This window comes from Panthera pardus, unplaced genomic scaffold (genome assembly GCF_024362965.1).
Source record: "Panthera pardus isolate Hobbes unplaced genomic scaffold, ASM2436296v1 HiC_scaffold_20, whole genome shotgun sequence".
In the NCBI taxonomy this organism is placed as follows: domain Eukaryota; kingdom Metazoa; phylum Chordata; class Mammalia; order Carnivora; family Felidae; genus Panthera; species Panthera pardus.
In genome coordinates, this window is record NW_026526766.1 from 88713931 (window position 1) to 88735779 (window position 21849).

Genomic DNA, 21849 nt, shown 5'->3' on the forward strand with positions numbered 1-21849 from the left:
AGGGGGGGCTCCTCTGCCCTTTGAACTGGGCAGCCTGTCTGGGGAGAAGGGTTGCACCGTCCTGGTGTTCCTGGCCAAGGTGGGGCCGGGTCGGAGTGGAAACAGGACAGGGGTCCCGGGAGGCTCCAGGGCTGGGAAGCTTGGGGTGGGGGAGAGAAGTCTGGGGAAAGGGTGCCTGGGACTGAGCCTCTTGGCACGCTGACAGGTGGTCAGGCCTGTTGAGCCCCAACTGTGGTAAGTGCTGGACAAGCTTCATCATTTCATTCATCAGGAGGTCACTTATGCATTCCTCACAGAGCTGGAATGCAAAGCTGGGAGACCCCAGAGACTTGCCCTAGGGCCCTGGTAGGTGGCCCAGCCGATCCTGGGACCCCAGATATCTGAGTGCAGAGGTTCAAGGAGGGTTTGACCCTGGGCGGCGGTAGGATAACTGTGAACCTCTCTAAGCTGCCTCAAGCCAACCGCCCCACCCCCACCTTGCAGTTTACCCCCCCCCCCCCCCCAGGGAAAGGCCAGGTGGTTTGTGACATCAGAAAACCTGGCAGCCACAGTAGAGCCATGCTCTGCCCCCGCCCCACCCCCATGACTCTGACTTCCAAAGGTACCCACAGCCGGCTGGGGGACAGATCATCCTGACCCCTTCAAGCCTGGCCATCTTGCGTGCCAGTGAGGGCAGGAGCTGGAGAGGGAGAGTTCTGGCCTCTCTGAGGTCTCTCCTTTGAGGGATGATCAGCCAGGTCAAGTGATCTGTCTCATGCCAGCACCAGCTCAGGCCACAGGTACCTTATTTCTAGTCCTGCTGACTGAGACCAAGGCGGGGTGGCCTCGTGACCTGCTTTCTGCCACACAGTAGAACCCCAGACAGCAGAGGTCTCCTAAGGACCCCGTGCAAGTGTCCGTTTCCAGGCAGAAGACTTCCCTGGACTCATAACCATGGTGGCCCCTCTCTCTGCTGTAAAGTCAGGACACACCCCCCACCCCCGCAAACATTCTGCCCTCCTGGGGCTCGCTACAGCCTTCAACACCCCCTTTGCCGGCAGATGATTATTAGGATATCCAGTTTGTATGTAAGTAAGATGTTAGCATTGGGGGACGTTACAGACATCACCCCCAGCGCCTAGACCAGAGCGGACTGCACTGGCCAGGGTGCTCTCTGAAGTCCCAGATGCCACCCTGGTGACCAGGACAGGGGTGCTCCATGAACACGTGCTGAGCTGCACATTTTCCTCATCTGTCGTGAAAAGGACAGAGACCAGAGCAGTTAACCTGCTCACTAAGCAGCCAAAGCCCTGGATAGGAAGCTGCCTGAGTGAACACCGAGCCCGGGAAGTGGACTGTACCGACAGAGACCCGGGGGTCGGGGGACAGTAGCTTTTCAGAATCTGGATCCCCAGCCAGATCTGGCCAAGTCCAAAGCCCGCTCAGTTCCTCCTCCTGGGATGCTGTCCTTGCTGGCTGGGGCCAGTGCCTCTGAATGGAAGGGAACCAGCCCCTAGAAAGCCCTGTCTCTAGCGAATCCCACCAGAAGAGGTGCTCAGATGCCCATGGGGCCAGGGTTCTTGCAAAATAGAAGCCCCCTCCTCCCTTAACCTCTCAGCCCCATAGATGCCTCCCCTTTCACATCACCCCTCCCCCATGCAGTGCTTTGTCCTGGGTTAGGTGAGGGCCCCTTTGGTGGGAAGAAGGCTAAGGCAATGTCCGTAGGCCTGTTTGTCGGGCCCTGAGCTGAGGAGTGCTCCCCCCGAGGCCAGCCCTAACAGACAGAGGGGTCTTCACGGGCTGGGCTCATGTCCCCATCCCATCCCGGCTCCCGATGAACACTTCAAGGCTCCCTAGCTGCTGCCCCAGCTGTCAGGCCCCTTTGGCCCTTCTGCCTCCCGACTCAGTCTTCCTCCCGCTCAGCATTTTCTGGAGCTTTGTGGGTGCTGGACACAGACCCACAGCCGCCTCAGCACACGTGGAAGGCCCAGGATGCATCCACACGTGTGTGAGGCACTGGCGTCTGCAGAAGAGAGGAAGGGGACATCTGGGTGTAACGCGCCCAACGCCACGGGCACACTCACATCACCTCCACCGCCGGCCTCGTCCCCTCCCCCAGACCTCAGTCTCCCTAGACTCCTCGCTAAAGTCACCATTGAAGGGGGAGGAGGAGGGACTGGAGGGCCCAATCTCGGCCGGGAGATGGTGAACTCTTCAACGTGGCCACTTTGGGGACTCGGGGTATGGTCGGCGGGAGGACAAGGTCCCTCAGTTCTGGGCACGTTGGCCCAGAGAGGCCACGGAAAACCAGTCATGCAACAAATCTACATGCCCCTGCCCAGCTGGGCTTTAACGTGCAGCCCAAACGAGCCGAGAGTCCTCCGAGGTCTGCAGAAAGAGCTGGATGCAGTTTCTCCCCACCGAGCATCACCCATCACCGTAAACCATCATACGTGGCTCCCCACAACCACCCCACCAGCTGGCCTGTGTCACCACGGCATCCCGCAGATGAGGCCCTGAGACCTGGCGAAGACGGTGGTGTGGACTGAACGCAGCAGCCTGGCTCTAAACCCCGGAGGCTGGTGATTCAGTGTAGCAGGTGCTGTCGCTGGTGTCCCTGCAGTGGTAGGGGCCTCGCTTTCGTGGCCATCGGAGACCCTCTCAAGGCTCCTCCTCCCTCATTGGCCAACAGGCATCTCAAGGCCAAAGCCAGTCCTTCAAGAGCTCTCGGCCTCCAAGGGTGTGGTCATCATGGGACTAGAAAGGCATTTCTCAGGAAGGAAAAGCCCTTGTTCTGCAGATGGAAATGTTAATGCTGGAATTCTGTTGCCCTGGGAAACAGGGTTCTCTCCTTAACCGTTTGGGACCAGACTGGAAGGCAGTGGTAAGGCTTGGAATGTCCACCTGGGAGGACAGCGGGCAGGGCTGGACGGCCAGGCAGACGGCTGGAGGTGAGGCACCGGGGGACAAGGAGGTGAATCCAACTGGAGGGCCCACCTGACATCCTCACTGTGTACCCAACCTGGGCCGGGAGTGGGCGCAGGCCTGGCCAGGCGAGCAGAGATGGGATCTCAGACCGGGCTGGTCCACGGCCTCCGCTATGGAACACAGTCCCGGTGAGGTCATCCAGAGAGGGCCCCCGGCTTGGAACCTAGGTCACTCTCCCCGGAGAGGCGGTGGTGGCATGGCGTGGGAGATGTCTGCGAGGCAGTGTGTAAGACCAACTGCTTAGGGTGGCTGCATGTCGGGAGGTGCGGGCCTTTCCGGCCAGAGGTTCAGAACCACATTTCTTCCAGAGCGCGTTGGGGTTAGGGCTTCTCAGCTGGCCCTCCCACCATCCGCAAGTGCCTCCCTTCCCCGGTGTTGACTGGACACCTGCCCTGGGCTGGACGCTCAGAGGACACTGAGGGCATGGGCAGGGCCGGGACAGCCAGCAGGTGTGGTCCCCACACCACTTAGGTCCCATGGGCTCGAGAGAGGTCAGTGTTAATCCAGGAATGATGAATGGAGGTATGAGTTAACATGAATAATAGAGAAGTACAAATTCATACTTGAAACGGTCACAAGTATTGCTTGCTATAAATCAGGACCTATAGAGTAAGTTGTTTTGATTTGTGTGTGTGTCCAGTGTTGGGCCGGGGGAAAGGAGGGGGAAGGAAGCGCTCTCAGGAGGGCGGGGGGTGCGAGGGGGCGCGCAGTAAGCACAGTAGAGGAGGTTAGAGGGTGTGATTGAGCGTACATGTGCGTGTGCGGGTGAGCGTGGCAGTGTGGGTTTGTGCGTCTCTGTGTGGGAGGGTAGAGTGACGGTCGCGGGGGGAGGGGGGTATGCGTAGGAGTGTGTGTGTCCGGGTTACTGTACGTGCCCATGAGTGTGAGGGTGTGTGTGTGGGGGGGGGGGGGGGGGGTGTCCGTGCGTGTGAAGTGTGTCGTGTTGCGACGAGCGTAAGTGGTGTGGGTGCAGAGGAGCCCGTGCGTCTTTACCGTGGACGACAGTGCGTGTGCCTCGTGTGAGGGTGTATCTGTAGGTGCGTGTGCGTGCGCCCCGCGCCCCACAGTCCGCGTCGGCCGGAGGCGGCGTCAGCGGGCTGGGTGCGGCCCCGCTCGGTGCGGCACTGGGAGTTCTCCAAGGTGCTAAAATAAACCCCGCGAAGGATCAGGTTTCCCGACCGAAATAACCCAGGAGCGGCCTTCGAAATGCGAACTGCGATCGAAATCCGGGAGGGAGCGCCCGGGGGCGGGCGGTGGTGAAAAATGCTCCCCTCCCCTCCCCGCAGGGGCCCCGCCGCCGCCGCCGCCGCCGCCGCCCCTCCCTCCTCTCCCCTCCAGCTGCGCGCGCCCCTCCCCAGGACGCCGCCCTCCGGGGAGCAGAGCTTCTCCCCCACCCCGCCCAACCCCCTTCCCCCTCCCTTCTGGGGTCATCACCCCAAATAACCGGCCTCCTTTGGCCATCCGTCTTTGTAGGAGTTAGTGAGTTTGTAGGAGACTTGGCGCCCGGGTTCCAGAACCAAATAGTCGTTCATTTGATGAATATTTATTGACTGCCTTCTATAGGCCGGGCAGTGCCCCTGGGCCCGTCAGTGAACAAACAGACGGCTGTCCCTGCCCCCCCTCCCTCGCCGGGGCAGACCTTGTGTTAGGAGGACACTAGCCATAGACACGCACAGAATAAGGGTGACGGCACGTTAGAAAGGACAGTGACCGAGAGGAAAGGAAAAGAGCAGAGGAGGGGGAGGGGTATTGGGGTGATGTTTGAGTCCCGGGGTACCGCGCTGGCTCACTGGACGACCGGCAAAGAATCCCTTCGCCTCTGAGCTTTGATGTTCCCATTTGTGTGATGGAGACTAAAAGCTTGACTGTGAGGTTGGCCGGAGGGTTAAGGGACCCACGCTTAGCTCCAAGTAGGCAAGAGCAACCGTTAAGTACAAGTTAACGATAAATGCACTTGGCGGTAGTAAGGAATAGCAGAGGGGTGCTGAATCGTAGCGGAGACCCATCTTAAAGCTTCAGAAACAACAACCCGTGTCTGCCATGTGCAAACTGCTCTAGGCCCCACAAAGCTGCCAGAAAACCTCTCCTGCTCTCAAAGGAGAGAGAGGCAGTGTATCCAGGTGGTTAGAGGCGAGGGCTTGAGGCTGAGACCCAAGCCTGAATCCCGGTTTCCTCTGACGAGCTGTGGGCCCTAGCAAGTCGCAGCACCCTCCATCCGGCCCTTCCTTCAGCAGCTGACAGGGCTGGGACAGGAAGGCTGTGTGGACCATGGGCCAGGGAGGGCAATGGCTCAGGGGAGGCCAGGTAGTCTGCGGGCATGGGGCCACCCCAGAGTCACCTTCGCGCTTCCCTCGGGTCCTTGCACGAGGCCTGGTGCGTAGCGGGCCTCAAGCAGTGTTCCAGGAGTGAACGAGTGAATGAGTGAGGGCCACGCCGTCGGGAAATAGAGAAGCGGTGAAGCATATGGCCAGAAAGACAGCCTGCAGGCTCAGAGTTGCAGGGACCAGCCAGCCCCCGTTCCAACTCTGGCCTCGACCAGCTGTGTGGCCTCACAGGTGATGTCACCACCCCAGGCTGCTCTTCCTCATCTCTAACGTGGGGACAGGGTGGTTAGACTTGCCCTGTTGGCTAGACGTCTCTATAATCCGTGCTCTTCTGGGCCTGGGTACGGCAGTGGGTGGCTCAGGGTGACCCATCGGATCCCTGGGGATGCACTTGGCACTTACCACTTTAACCACGTGTTCATATTCTACTCTGGTGTGCAGGGGTGTAGTGTAAGGATGGCCATGTCAGAAGAGTTCTGGAGAGTCATAAGACAGGGGACAAACTACCTGTCCAATAATCAGGGGTCGCTTCCATAAAGTATGGCCCGTCCACACGGCCGAATGCCAAGGAACCGTTGAAAAAAAATGGTGGGTCGTCATGGAAACAGGGTCAGGTTTCTATTAAGTGAAAAGGGTAGGTTTTTATTTTTTTTATTAGTTTTCTTTATTTTTGAGAGGCAGAGAGGGACAGAACGCATGTGGGGGAGGGGCAGAGAGAGAGGGAGACACAGAACCGGAAGCAGGCTCCAGGCTCTGAGCTGTCAACACAGAGCCCGATGCGGGGCCTGAACTCACGACCCGTGAGATCGCGCGCGACCCAAGCCGAAGTCGGACGCTCAACCGACTGAGCCCCCCGGGCGCCCCGAAAGGGTAGGTTATTTTTTTAAAGGGCATGTAATCCAACCATATTTTTAAATGCATTTCTGTGCAGAGATGATATCTATAGATACAGTCTGTTTAATATAGATTCTTTCTGGTTATTAAAGTAATACTTGCTTTTGTAAACTATTTCCGGAACCGGAGAGGGGACCCTTTATAACCTGACCGCCCTCGTGTTAACAAGGGGTGGTCTCCAGGCAGTGGGATTACACCTGCATCATCTGTATTTATTGAATTTATTTGAACAGGCAAGTAAAACCTTGACAGTAAGGAAAAAATAAGGGTATCGGTAAAAGTATACTGTTTTATAAACTGGCTAGTTATTTCATGGGTGTGTATCCTCTCTAATTAGACTTCAGGAAAAGATCAGTGACAGCATCGATTCAATGAGTGAATGCATTCTGAGAATTCTTTTTTTTTTTTTTAATGTTTATTTATTTATTTTGAGAGAGAGGGAGAGTGCAGGGGAAGGGCAGAGAGAGAGAGGGAGAGAGAGAATCCCAGGCAGGCTCTGTGCCGTGCTGTCAGCGCAGAGCCTGACCCGGGGCTCGATCCCGTGACCGTGAGACCATGATCTGAGCCCAAATCAAGAGTTGGATGCTTAACTGAGCCACCCAGGCGCTGCTGAATTCTGAGAATTTTTGAGAAGCGGGACTGTGTGGCCTATGGTAGGGCCTCGTAAAGGGGGGGAGCCTGCTTCTCAGCTGTCTGAGAAAGCGAACAGGGCCACCCTACCTGAGAGAGGAAGGAGCAGGTCTCAGGCTCAGTGAGCCCCTCACACCATCCTTCCATCAGCCCCCCCGCACCCCCCCCAGGATGGGGAACAGAGGCCAGGAGGGCTCATAGGACTTACTCGTGGTCACTAAGCTGGAGGTGGCCAAGCCAGGGTTTGAACCTGGGGCTGTCTCACGCCAGGACCTCCCCTTAACCACTCCTGGGTCAGAGCTCAGCTGGACTCCATGGTCTTCTTCAGCATGGGTCCCACTGTGGCCCTCGGAACCTGCTGGCAGCTCTGACCAGACCGAGATGCTGACACAGACCTTGGGGTATTAATAGCCCCAGTCTGGGCTAGGCTCCTCTTCCCCTCCTGAGGCCAGCCCAGGTCATGGGCCCCACGCAGGGAGAGGGAGATGCGTGCCCTGGTGGAGGCCGGAGCGAGTGTGCCCAGGTCCCTGCTGTCTGAGGGATCCGTGTCTGGACGCCCTCCTGTTCCACCCCAGGGGCTGGCTTGGGAGTTGAACCTCCACCCTTTTGGGTTTCTTGGCTGGAGGCCTTCATGCCTCTGAGCCTCAGCTTCCTCATCTGTAAAATGGGGGTGGTATCACATCTTCACAGAAAGGCTGGTTATGGGGCGCGAAGGAGCTAGAGCACACAGCTCAGTACACTGCCCGCCACCCACGCATTCCGAGCACATCTGCATGTGTAGCTGTCCAGGAGCCAGGATGAGGCAGCCCGGGTCATCAGTGCTCCACCCAAGAGGCTGGGACGCCACCCAGTCTGGAACATCGTCTTCTGTGGCTGCGTGATCTGAATGGAACGGTCTGGAAGAAGGATGCCGGGGAGTCTGCAAGGGACCCCGGACTGAGGGCTCCTGGAGTCTGCCTTCGCACCAACCAGGTATGGCGTAGGTGTGGGTCCTTCTGAAAGGGACACTCAGAAGTGAGACAAGACTGTGCCTTTTTTGCCAAACAGGATCAATTCCTAACCCATAGGGTTGAGGGCTCACTGTTGGGGCAGAGACCCTGCTCAGCATTTAACAGACATCATCTCACTGACCTCACAATGGCCTTTGAGAGGTAGACGCTAATATTCCCATGTTACAGGTGGAGACACCAAGGCCCAGACGGGCCACGTGACTTGTTCAAGATTCCACGGCTTAGTTGGTGCCGGATCCCAGGTCATCCCCCATTTGTCAGACTCTGGAGACCATGGCTGGTGCCCTGTGGCCAGAGAGCACTCACCTCCCCCACCTTGGAAGGCTCTGAACCTGGTGCCTGGAGGCTGCGGGGTGTCACGGGTGGGCTCCATGATTGGAAGGGAAGGTCACAGCCTCCTGCCTCCATCCCAGCTGGATGGACAGGCCCTGAGCTGTGAGACCAGGGCATTCACTGCTGAGCCTTCTGGTCACCCTGTATCAATGGCTTTCCCTTGAGCCCAGGCCCAGCCAGCCCTCAAAGGGCTGTGGAGACTTTGGGTTCCTGTAGTCACCCAGGTGGGGACAGAGAGGCCTGACTCAAACCCCAAGTCCTCAGCTGGGCCCTCTCAGTCTGCCCTCTTTGGCTCCCAGCCTCTCTTGTCCTTCTGCGTCATGCACCGGCCGCACAGGCCTCTGGGACTTCACGTGGGGTAACCTGTCCTCCCACCGTGATTCTCAAGACAAACCGAGGCTGTGGTTCTGTGACCCTATCCCACGTCTCTGCACCTGCAATCATTTCCATGTCATTTGTCTGACCCCCCCCCACTGAACTGAGCTTCCCGGGGACAGGACGGACCTGTCATTTGTGGCGCGTGCCAGGCCCCTCGGGTCGAATCGGGCGTTTGATAACCACTGGTGGGCTGCCTGAAGCTGCCGGAGTGCCCCTGTCCTTCGAAAAAATTCTAAGCAGTGGAGGCAGCCTCCAAGAGGCAGATCCATTACCAACCGATCACCCGACCCTCCCTCTAATGGAAATCAGATCTTACAGATTATTGCCATTTGATTGGACTCTCATGCACCGAAGCCAAATTCAAGACTGATCAAAAAATAGGAATAAAGCCCCAACCTGCCAGCTTAATGAAATGCTGTCAAGGTTGGGGGGGGGGGGGGTGGCTGGGCCCGGCCCCAGCCGACCCAAGATGATGCCGTCAGTGACGTCCTTCACTCCGTCTGGTGCCCGGGGAGGCCTTTGGCGTGGCCCCACTGTCCGGTCCACGGGACAGGGTCCCCGGGCCCAGGCCAATGGGGCGGGTGAGCCTGGCTCGCAGGGGTCCGCGCTGCTCCGAGGGAACCTGGTAAGAGCAGGGGTTAGTTCAGGGCCTGCGTCTGGGGGCCTCTGGGCCAGGGCAGCGGGAGGACTACATTTCCCAGACTCCTCCAGTCCCGGGGAGTGAGCCATTGGAAGATTTAAATAGCCCAGGCCCAGAGGCAGCGAGGCCGCAGCTGTGGACTCGTCCGCCTCCCCGGTGGCTCCATTGGCGCTGGCCCGCATCGGTGGGCTCGATTGGCTGCGCAGCTGGCACTGACGTCCCCGTGGAGCCCGGTGGCAGCTGGAGGTAAACAGCCATGTGCAATCCTGCACTCTATATTTAACAGCTGCTGCGGAGAAGGCAGGGAGGCAGGGAGTGGTAGCGGGATCCCCGGGCGGCTCCAGTCTTCGGGGAGAAGGCCTCCCAGCCCGGCTGGCACCGGCCCTCGTGGCGCGAGGCGTCACCATGCCAGCCTCCCAGAGCCGCGCCCGGGCCCGGGACCGCAACAACGTCCTCAACAGAGCCGAGTTCCTGTCCCTGAACCAGCCCCCCAAGGGCGCCCCGGAGCCCCGCGGCTCGGGCAGGAAGGCCCCGGGCCCCTCGGCGCAGCCCCCGTCCCCTGGCGATGGGGCCCGCGAGAGGCGCCAGTCACAGCAGCTGCCCGAGGAGGACTGCATGCAGCTGAACCCCTCCTTCAAGGGCATCGCCTTCAACTCCCTGCTGGCCATTGACATCTGCATGTCCAAGCGGCTGGGGGTGTGTGCCGGCCGTGCCGCGTCCTGGGCCAGCGCCCGCTCCATGGTCAAGCTCATTGGCATCACGGGCCACGGCATCCCCTGGATCGGGGGTACCATCCTCTGCCTGGTGAAGAGCAGCACACTGGCCGGCCAGGAGGTGCTCATGAACCTGCTCCTGGGTGAGTGTGCCCGCCGTCCGCCGCCCGCCCCGCCAGTTCCCCCGGGAGGGAGCCCACACCACCCCGCCCCCCGGCCAGCATGAGTGGGGCCCTCAGAAGCCGCCTGGAACCATCTAATGAGGTTAGGCAGGAAGGGTGCCCCAGAAACAGGCAAACCTCCAGCCTGGGAAAGAGAGAGCCGGGGATGCACAGGCGGGGGGCCCCCTCCAGAGCAGGGGCCTCGAGAAGGTGGAGGCCCTGAGGGAACCTCCAAGGAAGGGCCCGGCTCTTGGCAAAGTGCCCCCACTGCCCCAGAGGCGGCTTGAAGGGAGGGGGTGCTGGAGGATGTGGCCTCGAGGGAGGCCGTCAAGAATCTGGTGGGGGTCCTGGTAAGTGTCCAGAGAGGGGGAGCTCCCATCCCATGGGTTGGGGTCCTTGAGTTCCTAGGCTGCTTGCAAACAGGGCTTGTGAGCTGCTCCCACGCCCCCCCCCCAGTTGGTTCAGAGCCCCTGCCTGCTGCCCAGGCCTGGGGGTGCCGGAGGTCCATTCTGGGGCTCCTGCCCACTTGTGGCCGCCTAGAGTCCTTACCTGCTGCTTCCCTAGGTGAGTCGCTGGAGGAACCGGCCAGGTGAGCTGGTGCTGGTTTGTTTTACCTCCGTCTCTGCTGCCGGTATCTCTCCATTTGGCCCCGTCCTGTGCTAGGGGACCCACTCCCCTCCACTCGCAAGGTGACACCGACCCCCATCCTGCGCACCTGCAGATCCCCAAGGTGCTAGGGGAACCCCGGCTTCCACCCTCCACGCCGGGCCCACGTTGGTCCCCTCGGCCCTCTCAGCGCGGCCACCAATTTGGGCACAGGCGGTCGGAGGTCTCAGGCCAAGCAAACCCTGCCGAGGGAACCCAGCTCCAGAAGGGGGGTAGTAGGCTGGGCCACCGACAGCTGCGATCCCAGATGAAGTTAGGACAATGTGCGTCTCGCTGCTTAGGTCTCAGAGGGTCTGGGGCTGGACACGCTGTGGGTGGGACGTGGGGAGGAGGAGACGGTCAGGGGCTTCCTTGCAACCCCCCCCATCACGTTTTCCCGTTCTTATTAAATCGTTTACATTACTCGTGGTTTCCCCCGAATAGACAGTCCCGCGTGACTTGTGCTATTATCGCTCCCACTTTACAGATTAGGAAACTGAGGTTCCTATAAATAAAGCAACCTGGCCAAGGCTTCGGAGCTAGAGATTTGCACCGGGCCCGCCTGACACCAGGCTTGTGCTCTTTCCAGGCGCCCTGCCACGGGCTGCCCGGGGCAGAGCCCTGCGCTCATTATCCAAGGTTTCCCTGGGGCTCTTACAGCCCCAGACAGAGCAGCCGTTCCAGAAAGCTGTGTTGGGAGTTAGGTTGTCTGGTGTCCGAGGACAGGGGTGAGAAGGGACCCTGAAGCCTCCCTCTCAGCCCTGCGCCCTAGCCCCTGTCCGCAGGTCCCTTCCCTGGGTGAGTTGGAGGTGACAAAGCTGTATTTGTAATGTGTTCAATGTTAACTGTGTGCCCAGCATTGCATGAAACACACCGCTTCTAATCCTCTCACAGTCCCAGGAGGGAGAAGCAGCATCTTCCCCTTGTAAAGAGGAGGAAACTGAGGCACAGGGCGGCGGCTTGCCCACGGTCATGCAGCTGGTCAGAGACGGTGCGGGGGAGCACTTCTAGCTTGTTAAGAGGAGGTTTCTGGCTCATTCCGGCAACCAGCAGCTGTGGGCCCAAAGGCACCTGCTTCAGATTCGGGATGCCTCCCTTCTCGAATAAGAATGACAGTCGTTCTTAAGTTTTTAAAAACGTCATTCATTGAGCTTCTTTGTGTACCGAATACGATGCCACGAATGTCCTGTATTTCATCATCTAAAAATACTTTTAACGACTTAATAAGCATTCGTATACCCGCTTTACAGATGAGTTAACCGAGGTTCAGAGGGGTCCAGGGACATGCCCACTCCACACAAGCGTTAGTGGCAGGCCCAGGGAGCAAAGCCACGTCCTCCAGACGGCAAACCCTTTGCCTCCCCACTCGCCGTCAGCCTGCAGGCTGCGGGTACCACCCCATCGTTCCAGAAGCATGAATACAGCAAGGAGGTGAAGGGTCTGGGGGGAAGTTTTCCACCTGCCAGCACCTTTGCTGGTATATCTGGGCGCTAAGAGCACAGAGAGATAGGGGCCTGGCCCAAAGCAGCCTCTCAACAGCAGGTGCTCAGAGCAGGCAGAGTGGTCTGTGGGCTCCACTCACTCTGTGGGGGTGCAGACCAAGCCCCTCAGTTCCGTGGCAGGAAGCAGGTAGCCAAGGTGGGTTCAGATCCCACAGCTCTGGCCCAGCCCGCCAGGGGGTCTGCCATTCTCTACCTGGGGAGAGCAGCGCAGAGTGGAGAGTTCGGTCTGTCCTTCAGTCTTGGGGGGGATGGCGGGGAGCAGCTTTCCACCCTAGAGCACAGGCTCCCAGGTCAGACTGGGCTTTTTCCAATCCTTCCCTGACCCTTTCCCTCTGTGAACTTGTTCAAGCCAGTTCCCGTCTCTGAACCTCAGTTTCCTGATCTGTACGTGGGGCCCCAGGGCTTAGAGGAAGCTGATAAGGCACTTGGCACAGTGGGTTGCAGGTGAACATCCCAGTCCTGCCCTCTTGCCCTGAGCACTGGGGCACCTAGCTAATTCCCGGGGGGCAGTCTCTGGGCTGGGAGTGGAGGCCCCAACTGTGTAGTTGGGACCTAGGCTCCCTGCGGCCCCAGAAGGGAAAACTCAGGTGCCCTGGGAACGGAGAGTTCTAGCCGGTCACCCTGGGAGGGGTCCCACCTGGGCCAGGAGGAAGTCCTCTGCACTGCCCCCCCACCTCCGTGTTCCCTCCCCCCAGGGCCATGCTGCCCAGCCTGGAGAACAAGCCAAAAGGGGTCTTAGCAGCTGGCAAAACCTTGGACTCCAGAGTCGGCTGGACCTGGGTGCAAATCCTAGCCCCGCTGTGGGAACTCGGACATGTGACTTTGCCTCTCTGAGCCTCATTTTCCTCATCCGGCAAATGGGTGGCTGGGACAGCTCACTGAAGAAGGACACATGAGAATCTTGGCTCATACTAATGCCAGTTAATGCTTGTGCAACTCTGCAGAGCAGTATCCTTGCCCCGTCGCCATTATCAAAAGCAGTCCTGGGTCCCCCCCCTCAGGCCCCAGACACCTGTGAGATGACTCAGTCCCCTCCCTCGGCCCTCCCCTGCAGCGTCAGGCTTGATGATCCCACAGAGAGCCATGCGACAGGTGACCTAGGCCAATCCCAGCTCACCAAGCCCATCCCGGTTTCTTCGTGGGCCTGTCCTTGGCGGACCATGGCTCCCATGTCTTGTTGCCATTGATCTAGAAAAGTGTCTCTATTGAGATTGTCCTGTCTATTAAAATTTTAGCCATTTTAAGTGTTCATGGCCATTGAACACATTCTCAATGTCATGCAGCCATCACCACCGTCCGTCTCCGGAGCTTTTCCTCTTCCCAAACGGAACCCCCATCTCCATTAAACGTTGACTCCCCAGCCCCTCGCCCAGCCCCTGGCACCCACCGCTCCCCTTCCTACGTCTCTATGAACGTGACTTCTCTGGGGACCTCAGAAAAGTGGAGTCACACACCGTCGTCCTTTTCACTTTGAGTAATGGCCTCCAGGTTCCTCTGTGCTGTAGCGGGCATCGGGAGTCGCTTCCTTTTCAAGGCTAAGTAATATTCCGCGGTATGACTACGCCACGTTTTGTTGATCCGTCACCCATCGGTGGACACTTGGCTTGCTTCTGCCTGACGGCTGTCGCGAACAGTGCCGCCGTGAACACGGGTGTGCAAGTCCCTGCTTTCGGCGCGCTGGGGTAATTTTTCGAAGACCACCCGCACTGTTGCCCGTGGCCGCTGCACCATCCCACCGGCGATGCACGAGGGCTCACGTCTCTCTGGGTCCTTGCTAACGCCCACTGGTTTCCGGGTTTTGATAATGAGCATCCTAGTGAGCGTGCAAAGCGGTATCTCGTGGCTTTGAGTTGCATTTTCCTTAACGATCAGTGACGCCGAGCACTTTGTCATCATATCCTCTTCTAGCAAGGGAAATTCGAACATTACGAGGACAGATGACCAAAACAGTGAGGGCTTCCCTTAAACCCCCTCCTCCCCAGGAATAACATCCCCTGCGGCTTGGGTCACGGGCCTCCGGACGCGTGTGCCAGCCTAACTCTGGGCACATGCTAACATAGCGTAGGTTTCTCAAATGACCTCCTGCAGTGTTGTTCCCAGCAAGGCCTCCTTCTCACAGGACCCGCCGGGCCATGAACATGCCCTTTGGGAACGTGGTCTCAGCCCCACGTCCCTTTACCTCAAGCTTTAAGGTTCAGAAATCGGAACTGGCCCGTCAGCCTTACAGCAGCCCTACACCCACCCGGCCCCCCTGTGCAGACCCTCTGTATAATCTGTGATGTCATCTCTCCCTCACCACCCACTGGGTCCGCTCTTAGCGACGCCTTGGTGACGACCGCCCCCCCCTCCCTGCCTGCCTGTCCCTAATTGATGGCTACCTAGGCTGACCGGCCTTCCCATCTGGAGCTCTCCTGTGGAGCCGGTGGCTGCCAGATCTGTAGGGAGAGAACATTCCCCCGCCTTTTCCTGGCTTCACTTGTCATGTCTCCGTGGGGCTCAGTGAGACATCGGTCCCTCCACGGGGGGGGCCTTCAGCCGCCCCCTGACCATGCACCGTCCTGACAGCTGCCCTTGTGGCCATGCGTGATTGGGCAGGCTCATGTCTACACTGCCTGGTGCTCAGCTGAGTGAATAGATGATGCTGTCAGACTCCTGTGCCTGTGGTTTTAATTTCCTTGTCCCCCAAGAGTCTTCGGAGAGAGCCGGAGCTGGCCTTGGTATCTGGATTCTTCAGATGAGAAAGCAGATCGTTCAGGCCAGGGGAGATAGAGACAGGCCAGGGCCCTCGCATTGCAACCCCCCCCCCCCCCCCCCCGCCCTGCCGGGGTGCCCAGGGCTGGGGGCGTGGCTCTGGCTGAAGTCAGGGGCTGCCCAGGTCGGGAGAGGTGCCGGGCATGGGCACATGCATCTACACACACACACTGCTCACACCGACAGAGTGGAGGTCCCAGTGCTAAAAGACTAGAAGGTTCCCACCTACCCTCGGGACACCCCTCTGCTCGCTGTGCACCTCCCTGAGAGCTACATCCTGCTGGAACCGTGCACTGGTTTTGTAAAGAGATTTCACGTGCCTGGGCTGAAACACACATGAAGTTGACCACGTGAACCTTCTTTAAGCGCTAAAATGCAGCGGCATTAAATGCATTCGCATCGTAGGTAACCATCACCCCCACCCACCTCCAGAACTTTTCCGTTTTCCCAAACTGGGGCTCTGTCCCCACTTAAACAAGAACTCCCCATTCCCTGCCTTCACTTGAGAACGTCCCCAGGGTTCATCCATCCCCCAACCCTTGGTAACCGCTGTTTACTTTCCGTCTCTGTGAATTCGTCTATTCTAGGGCGCCCCCTAAAAGTGCAGTCATGCACCACTTGTCCTTTTGTAAAAATAACTGTTGAACAATGTGCCCAATAACGCCTGTTCGTGGGAAGAAAACGATTAAATGCAGGATGACAGAAAGACAATAAAAAAATCACCCTCGTCTTCCTACCTAGAGAGAAGCACTCTTAACCAGTCGGTGGAGGCTTCCGGACTTTGTGTCTCTGCGTATAGACACATTTACATCTTATTTTATAAGAACGGCATCACACTGCAAATCCTGTTCGGTACTTGTCCTTCTCCACTTAAAAAACCCCACAGGGCTCCTTCGGTGGCTATAAATACACACCTGCCTCATCGTTGGCGGTGGCCCCAGCACGCCATTGTCTAGACTTGGCCACGACACATCCCATCCGTCTCTGACTCAAGGGCATCGCGTTGGTGCGGTCCTCGGTGTTAGGAAGACCGTGAATCACGGTGCGTATCCCTAATTATTTCCCAAGGAGATATTCTACGAATGGAAGAGCTGAGTCAAGGAAGTCGTGTTGCAAAGGCTTCTAGGTCTGAGGCCGAATGCCCTTCAGAAAGTTTAGACGGATTGGTGCTGCCCCACAGCCCTGCCGGCCGGTCCCCCAGCTCCTGGAGGAGTTGGAACGGGGGGCTAAGAGGCAGGGTCGGCTCCCGGGGCCGGAAGAGCTGGGGCGCCTCCTCCCTGCCCCAGCCAGTGAGAGTCACGGCCCACAGACCCGTCCCCTCGCCGGGCAACAAGGACCCCCCACCCCACCCCCACCCTGGTCAGGCCGGGTTTGGGTCTCTGCTGAGCCCACAGCCTCCCCCTTCCCGCCTCCTGCCCAGCCTGATTCCCCCATGCTGGAAAGCAGCTGAAGCTCCACGGGGGCCAGGAGAGGTCACCTCAGCCATTCCTCTGCCTCCGGGCAGACACACACACACACACACACACACACACACACACACACACAAGCGGCCAGTCACAGGCAGGCAGGAGGCCTCAGGAGCGGCCAATTCCAAATCTCCCATGATAGCAGCTCTTTTCTCCGAAAGCTCTGGCCCCTGGCCTCGACCCTGTGACCCCCCTGGTTCCGCAGGCAGCACAGGCCCCCAGGGTCTCTGAGATGGGGAAGGACAGGGGACGCTGAGACAGGTCTCTCATCCTGCTCTGAGGAGGGGAGGCTGCCGGGGCAGCAAGGCCTGGGGAACGGCTGTGCCTCCTGTCTGGGGGCCCGGACATCTCAGAGCCCAGCTTGCTGAGAGGGGCCGGGAGTGGAAATGGCTACAACCGGGACGGTGAGGGAGACCGAGCCCTGTGTCCCAGGCGCCGTTTATGAAGCGCGTCCTGCGAGCCGCGCTCTGAGTGGCCTCCGGGACTTTGTCAATGAGGGGAAGGGAGGCTGGGAGAGGCGGACGTGCCAAGGTCGTGCGGTCGGCAAGCAGCTGACCTTGAAGCTGGCCTCTGATTCTGGAGCCCAGGTGCGTGCACAGCCACTGCCCTCGTTGACCGCAGCGGGTGAAGGCCCGGGGAGGCCAGGTGGCCCGCTCTGCTCGCACGGCGCGCCAGGGGCGACGGGCTTCTGCCGCCGTCCTGCCCCTCTCCCCCGAGCATCCTGCCGGGCCGACCTTCCCCGTGGGCCCCCGTTGCCTCGTCTCCAAGGCCAGGAGGAATGTAGGTCAGGGAAGTTGACAGTGCTGTGCGATCGAAATTCACGGAGCCCTGAGTGATGGTGCCATTTGCTTCTATTTCTGGGCCCTAGATTATGCGCTGATAGTGTCAGAATCATGGTCACAAGGAGGGCTGGCCGGGTTGCTGGAGGAGGGGCGGGCAGCCCCGTCCTGGCAGCAGGAGGTGGGGGTGGGTGGGGGGAGGCCCAGGGAAGGCATCAGCTGTGCTGGGGAGCCGTCCCGCCTCTTCCTCCTCCAAGCCTCAACACCCAACGGCCACAGCGTGGGGACTGGGAGACCACTGTCCCGTTACAGAGAGGAACTCTATAACCAGTGCTTACTGCCCACCTGCTACCTCGGCCCCACGGCACTCGGCCAGCCAGGCTCACCAGCCCGGGGCCGGGCCCATGCCTGACCTACCCGAGAGCCAGCCGTGCCCAGGAACTGGAGGTCCAGTGAATGAATGAACAAGGCATAGGATGGGCGGGGCCAGACGGACAGCCAGCGGCAAAGGGGTAGAGTCTCTACCTCGTTATGGCCTCAAGAGACAGAACCAGCCAGAAATAGCAGCGGATTCCCAATGGCCCAGACGCAGGGGCGCCTGGGTGGCTCAGTCGCTTAAGCATCTGACTCTTGCTTTTAGCTCAGCTCACGATCTCATGGTTCGGGGGTTCAAGCCCCACGTCAGGCTCTGCGCTGACAGCATGGAGCCTGCTTGGGATTCTCTATGTCCCTCTGTCTCTGCCCCTCCCCCGCTTGCTCGCTCTCAAAACTAAATATTGATATCAGGGGACACAGGTAGCCTCCGAGGCCTCTGTGGGGGGGACAGGGGAGGGTCCCCAAACGGAGCCCTCCCCGCCAGCTTCTCCACAGGGCCGCCTCTCTTATCTGTTCCACACACTGAATCCTCGTATTTGCTTTCGACGGGGAAGAAATGGTTGGCTCCTAAAAAGTGAGGAGGGTGTGGGTCTAGCTCAGTCCTTGGCCTGTGGTTCCTGACCAGCCATGACGGGGGCCGGGGCGTGTGGGGAGACTCGGGCACAAGCCCTTCGTGCCTTCAGCCACCAAATCGGAGGATTCCAACGCTGCCCCCTCCCTCCTGCCTTCCTCTGTGCACACCTGCTCCAGGATTCACGCTTGTCTGGGAAGGCAGCTTTTAGACCAGCAACAGCCTGCCAAGGTGATGAGCCTTGGTTTTTGGCTGAGAAACTTGGTCATCAGTTGGACAGACGACGATGCCTTCCAGTGACTAATGTCACGTTTGGCTCCTTCTCAGGGCCCGATCCTGGTCCACATTAACCCCCCAGACCCCAGCAGCCCACCCGACACCCAGGCTGTGGCTGGCCACCGCCCAAAGCGCCAGGGAAGCTCTGATTTCCCTGCGGGTGGCGGAGGTCTCGGAACAGGCGTCGGGTAATTTCGACCCTGGGGGGGAGCCCCAGAGAAGGAGACACTCTCACCGACGCACCTGCTGGATGCCGGCTGGCAGCCAGGATCAGGCCGGCTGGGACTGAGAAGTAATAAGGGCAAATCCTGAAGGACGAGGGAGAATAAGTCGGCAGGGGAGGGACAGGCCGGAACCTTCCAGAAAGGACGAGCCGCAGGTACAAATACTCCGACCTCTAAGGCTTGGTCTTGTCCTCCGTAAAAGGGGGACGATATGGTTCGGCTGCTGCCGCGGCCAGTAGTGTGATGGTTCCTCCAGAAGTTACCAGCTAGAGTGACCGTAGCATCGTGCGACTCCGCCATAGGCCTCTGTCCTCACAAACACCGGAAACAGGCGCTCGGCAAATACTTGGACGCGAGCACCCGCAGTAGCCAGAAGGTGCAAGGAACCCAGACGTCCCCTGACAGGTGAACGGATACAGAAACGGCGGGGGGCGGGGGGGGAGGGGTCCCGGCAGCGGACTGTTATTCCGCTTTAGGAATAAGGTACCAGTGCGTGCTGCGTGGAAGGACCTCGAACACACGATCCTGAGTGAAAGCAGCCTCACACAAAAGGCCACGTGTCTGACTCCCTGCATGAGAAGTGCCCACAGGAGGCAGATCGGTGAGAGAGAGAGAGAGAAAGCAGATCGGTGGCGGCCAGGGCTGGGGGCAACAGGAGAGGGACAGGTCGTGTCATGGGTCCCGGACTTACCCGGGGTGGGAAGCGTGTTTTGCAGCTGGGAACTGGTGGGTGTACAGTCCTGTGAATGTATTTTTTTTTTAAGTGTATTTATGTTGAGAGAGAGAGAGAGAAGTCACGCGCGGGGAAGGGGCAGAGAGAGACAAGTAGAGAGAATCCCAAGCAGGCTCCGAGCCGTCAGCACAGAGCCCGATGCGGGGCTCGAACCCACGGGCCGTGAGATCATGACCGGAGCCGAAGTCGGTGGCCCAACCGACTGAGCCCCCCCAGGCGCCCCAACCCTGTGAGTGTGTTGAATGCCACTGAACTCTATGCTTAGGTGACACGAATTTCACCTTCGCTTCTCAAAACCAGGGATATAGTCATGTGCTGTTCCCAGGACCGCAGGGACGTCAGTGAGGTCCTTCCAGAAGAATCACCAGACGGGGTTGGTGGGTCAGGACCGAGGCCCTCCTCAGGGGCCCGTGCTGCCCCCGATGACCCACTCTGTCGTGCTGGCACCTTTACCGAGCGCCATGAACAAATTGGGTCCGGGCCCTCGCGGAGCACGTGTGGCATCAGGGAAGAGAGACGAGCGGGATGCTGAGAAAGCGTGTGATGGGCCAGGGCTTCGGTAAACGGGCGGTCGGGAAGGCCGGTCTGCCGAGGAAAGGGAGGGCCCGGGCCGGGTGGGCGTCCCAGGAAAGGGCGTTCAGGTACAGCACAGGCAAAGGCCCTGGGGTAGAAACGCGCCGGGGGGGTCAGCGTGGCTGGAGCGAAGGAAGCAAGGCAGGGTGGGGGTGCTGAGGTGTGAGGGGACGCTGACGGTCCCTCGGGGCCTCTCCCTCTCGCCCACAGCCCTGCTCCTGGACATCATGACGGTGGCCGGCGTGCAGAAACTCATCAAGCGTCGCGGCCCGTTCGAGACGAACCCCAGCCTCCTGGACTACCTCACCATGGACGTGTACGCCTTCCCCGCTGGGCACGCCAGCCGCGCGGCCATGGTGTCCAAGTTCTTCCTCAGCCACCTGGTGCTGGCCGTGCCCCTGCGCGTCCTGCTGGTACTCTGGGCCTTCTGCGTGGGCCTGTCGCGCGTGATGATCGGACGGCACCACATCACGGACGTCATCTCGGGCTTCGTCATCGGCTACTTCCAGTTCCGCCTGGTGGAGCTGGTCTGGATGTCTTCCAACACCTGCCAGATGCTCATCTCCGCCTGGTGAGCCGCCTGCTCGGGGCTCCGGGAGCCGAGAGAGGAGGCAGGCGCGGCGGCCGACCGGCGGCCCCACGTCCCCCGTCGCGGTTGGAGGCTGGCGACCGCGGCCGGGCCGCCCGGAGGCTCGGTGCGGCCGGCAGGGGCGGGTGCTCTCTGCCCCTTTGCCTGGACCGCGCGCGTCCTCTCTGGGCCACGCTTTGCTTCCGCCACGGAGAAGGCAGGCGAGAGCTAAAGGTGGCAGGAGCGGGGCCGGGTCTCGTCCCGTCCCTCGGTCGCCGTCACGACTGCCGAGTGCTTGGCTGTGCCCGCCGTGCCCCCAGCGCGATGCCTGGCAGAGCGCCCCCCCCCCCCCCCACCGCCCAGCACAGGTGCCACTGCCATTAACGGTCATCGGTAGCTCAGGGCAGCACTTTCCCAAGGGCGCCCTGCCGGATGCCAGCCTGCAAGACGCTTTGGGAAGGAAAAGGGTTTTGTGGTCAAATAAACTTCGGCAATGCCGCGCACCGTGCCCCCGTGCCGGACGTTCACGAGGGCCGTTGTCGCCACAAAGGCTCTGACAAGTCCTGTGCAAATGCTTCCTGTCAAACTCCGTGTTTCCTCAGCGTATTTGACCACAGACCCCTTTTCTCGAGGAACAGCTACTAACCCCCAAAGAACCGCCGTTTCCTCAAGCGCGTTTTGGGAGAGGCCGCCCGGGAGCCGGAGGGCCTGAGGCACGCGTGGGCCTCTCCCAGCGCCTGCGCAGAGCTCACGGCCGCGGGCCTCGGTGCCGCTTTGGCCCCCAGGGGCCGGACTCCATGTGACCTGATAGGTCGTTTCCAAGTACCCATCATGGATGTGCATTTCATGTGACAATACAAGGCGATATGCAGCGACCCCTCTCCTGCGTGCTCTCTCCTCGTGTGATGCAGGTTTCCAGGCAGGAGGGTCTCTGTTGACACAAAAGAGTGGGATGTCTTCAGCCCCGGATGGGGCGTGGTGTCAGGTGGTCAGAGGTTAAGGGGCTCCTAGATTTTTCCGGGCTGGTTGGTCGTTCTCCCTGAGGTCACGATGCGGGGGCTCGAACTCACAAACTGTGAGATCGTGCCCCGGGGCTGAGATCCAGAGTTGGACACTTAGCCGACTGAGCCACCCAGGCGCCCCCATTTTCACTTACATCTTAATCACATCTGCAAAGACTCGATTTCTGAATGAGGTCACATTCACAGGCGCTGAGAGTTAGGACTTCAGCATATCTTTCGGGGCCCACAATGCGACCCATAACACCTACGATCCTTTGGGGGAGGAAACCGCCTTCCTCTCTCAGCCAGGCCATGGGGACAGGGCAGAACATTCC

The 21849-nt window shown here is 59.7% G+C and overlaps 1 protein-coding gene across 1 annotated transcript; it reads left to right on the top strand.

Annotated features, from left to right (window-relative positions):
* Positions 1 to 9020: 9020 nt before the first annotated feature.
* PLPP7 (phospholipid phosphatase 7 (inactive)) lies at positions 9021 to 21388 on the top strand. Its single transcript, XM_019420784.2, has 2 exons — positions 9021 to 10032; positions 20156 to 21388. The coding sequence occupies exons 1-2, from the start codon at positions 9582 to 9584 to the stop codon at positions 20518 to 20520; spliced, it is 816 nt and encodes a 271-aa protein (XP_019276329.1). The 5' UTR covers positions 9021 to 9581; the 3' UTR covers positions 20521 to 21388.
* The last annotated feature ends 461 nt before the right edge of the window (positions 21389 to 21849 follow it).

Bases quoted from the DNA above. Each gene is read 5' to 3' on its own strand.
- PLPP7 (XM_019420784.2), top strand. From the start codon at position 9,582: ATGCCAGCCTCCCAGAGCCGCGCCCGGGCCCGGGACCGCAACAACGTC. The intron at 10,033-20,155 runs GTGAGTGTGCCC...TCTCGCCCACAG, and splicing joins GCTCATGAACCTGCTCCTGG to CCCTGCTCCTGGACATCATG.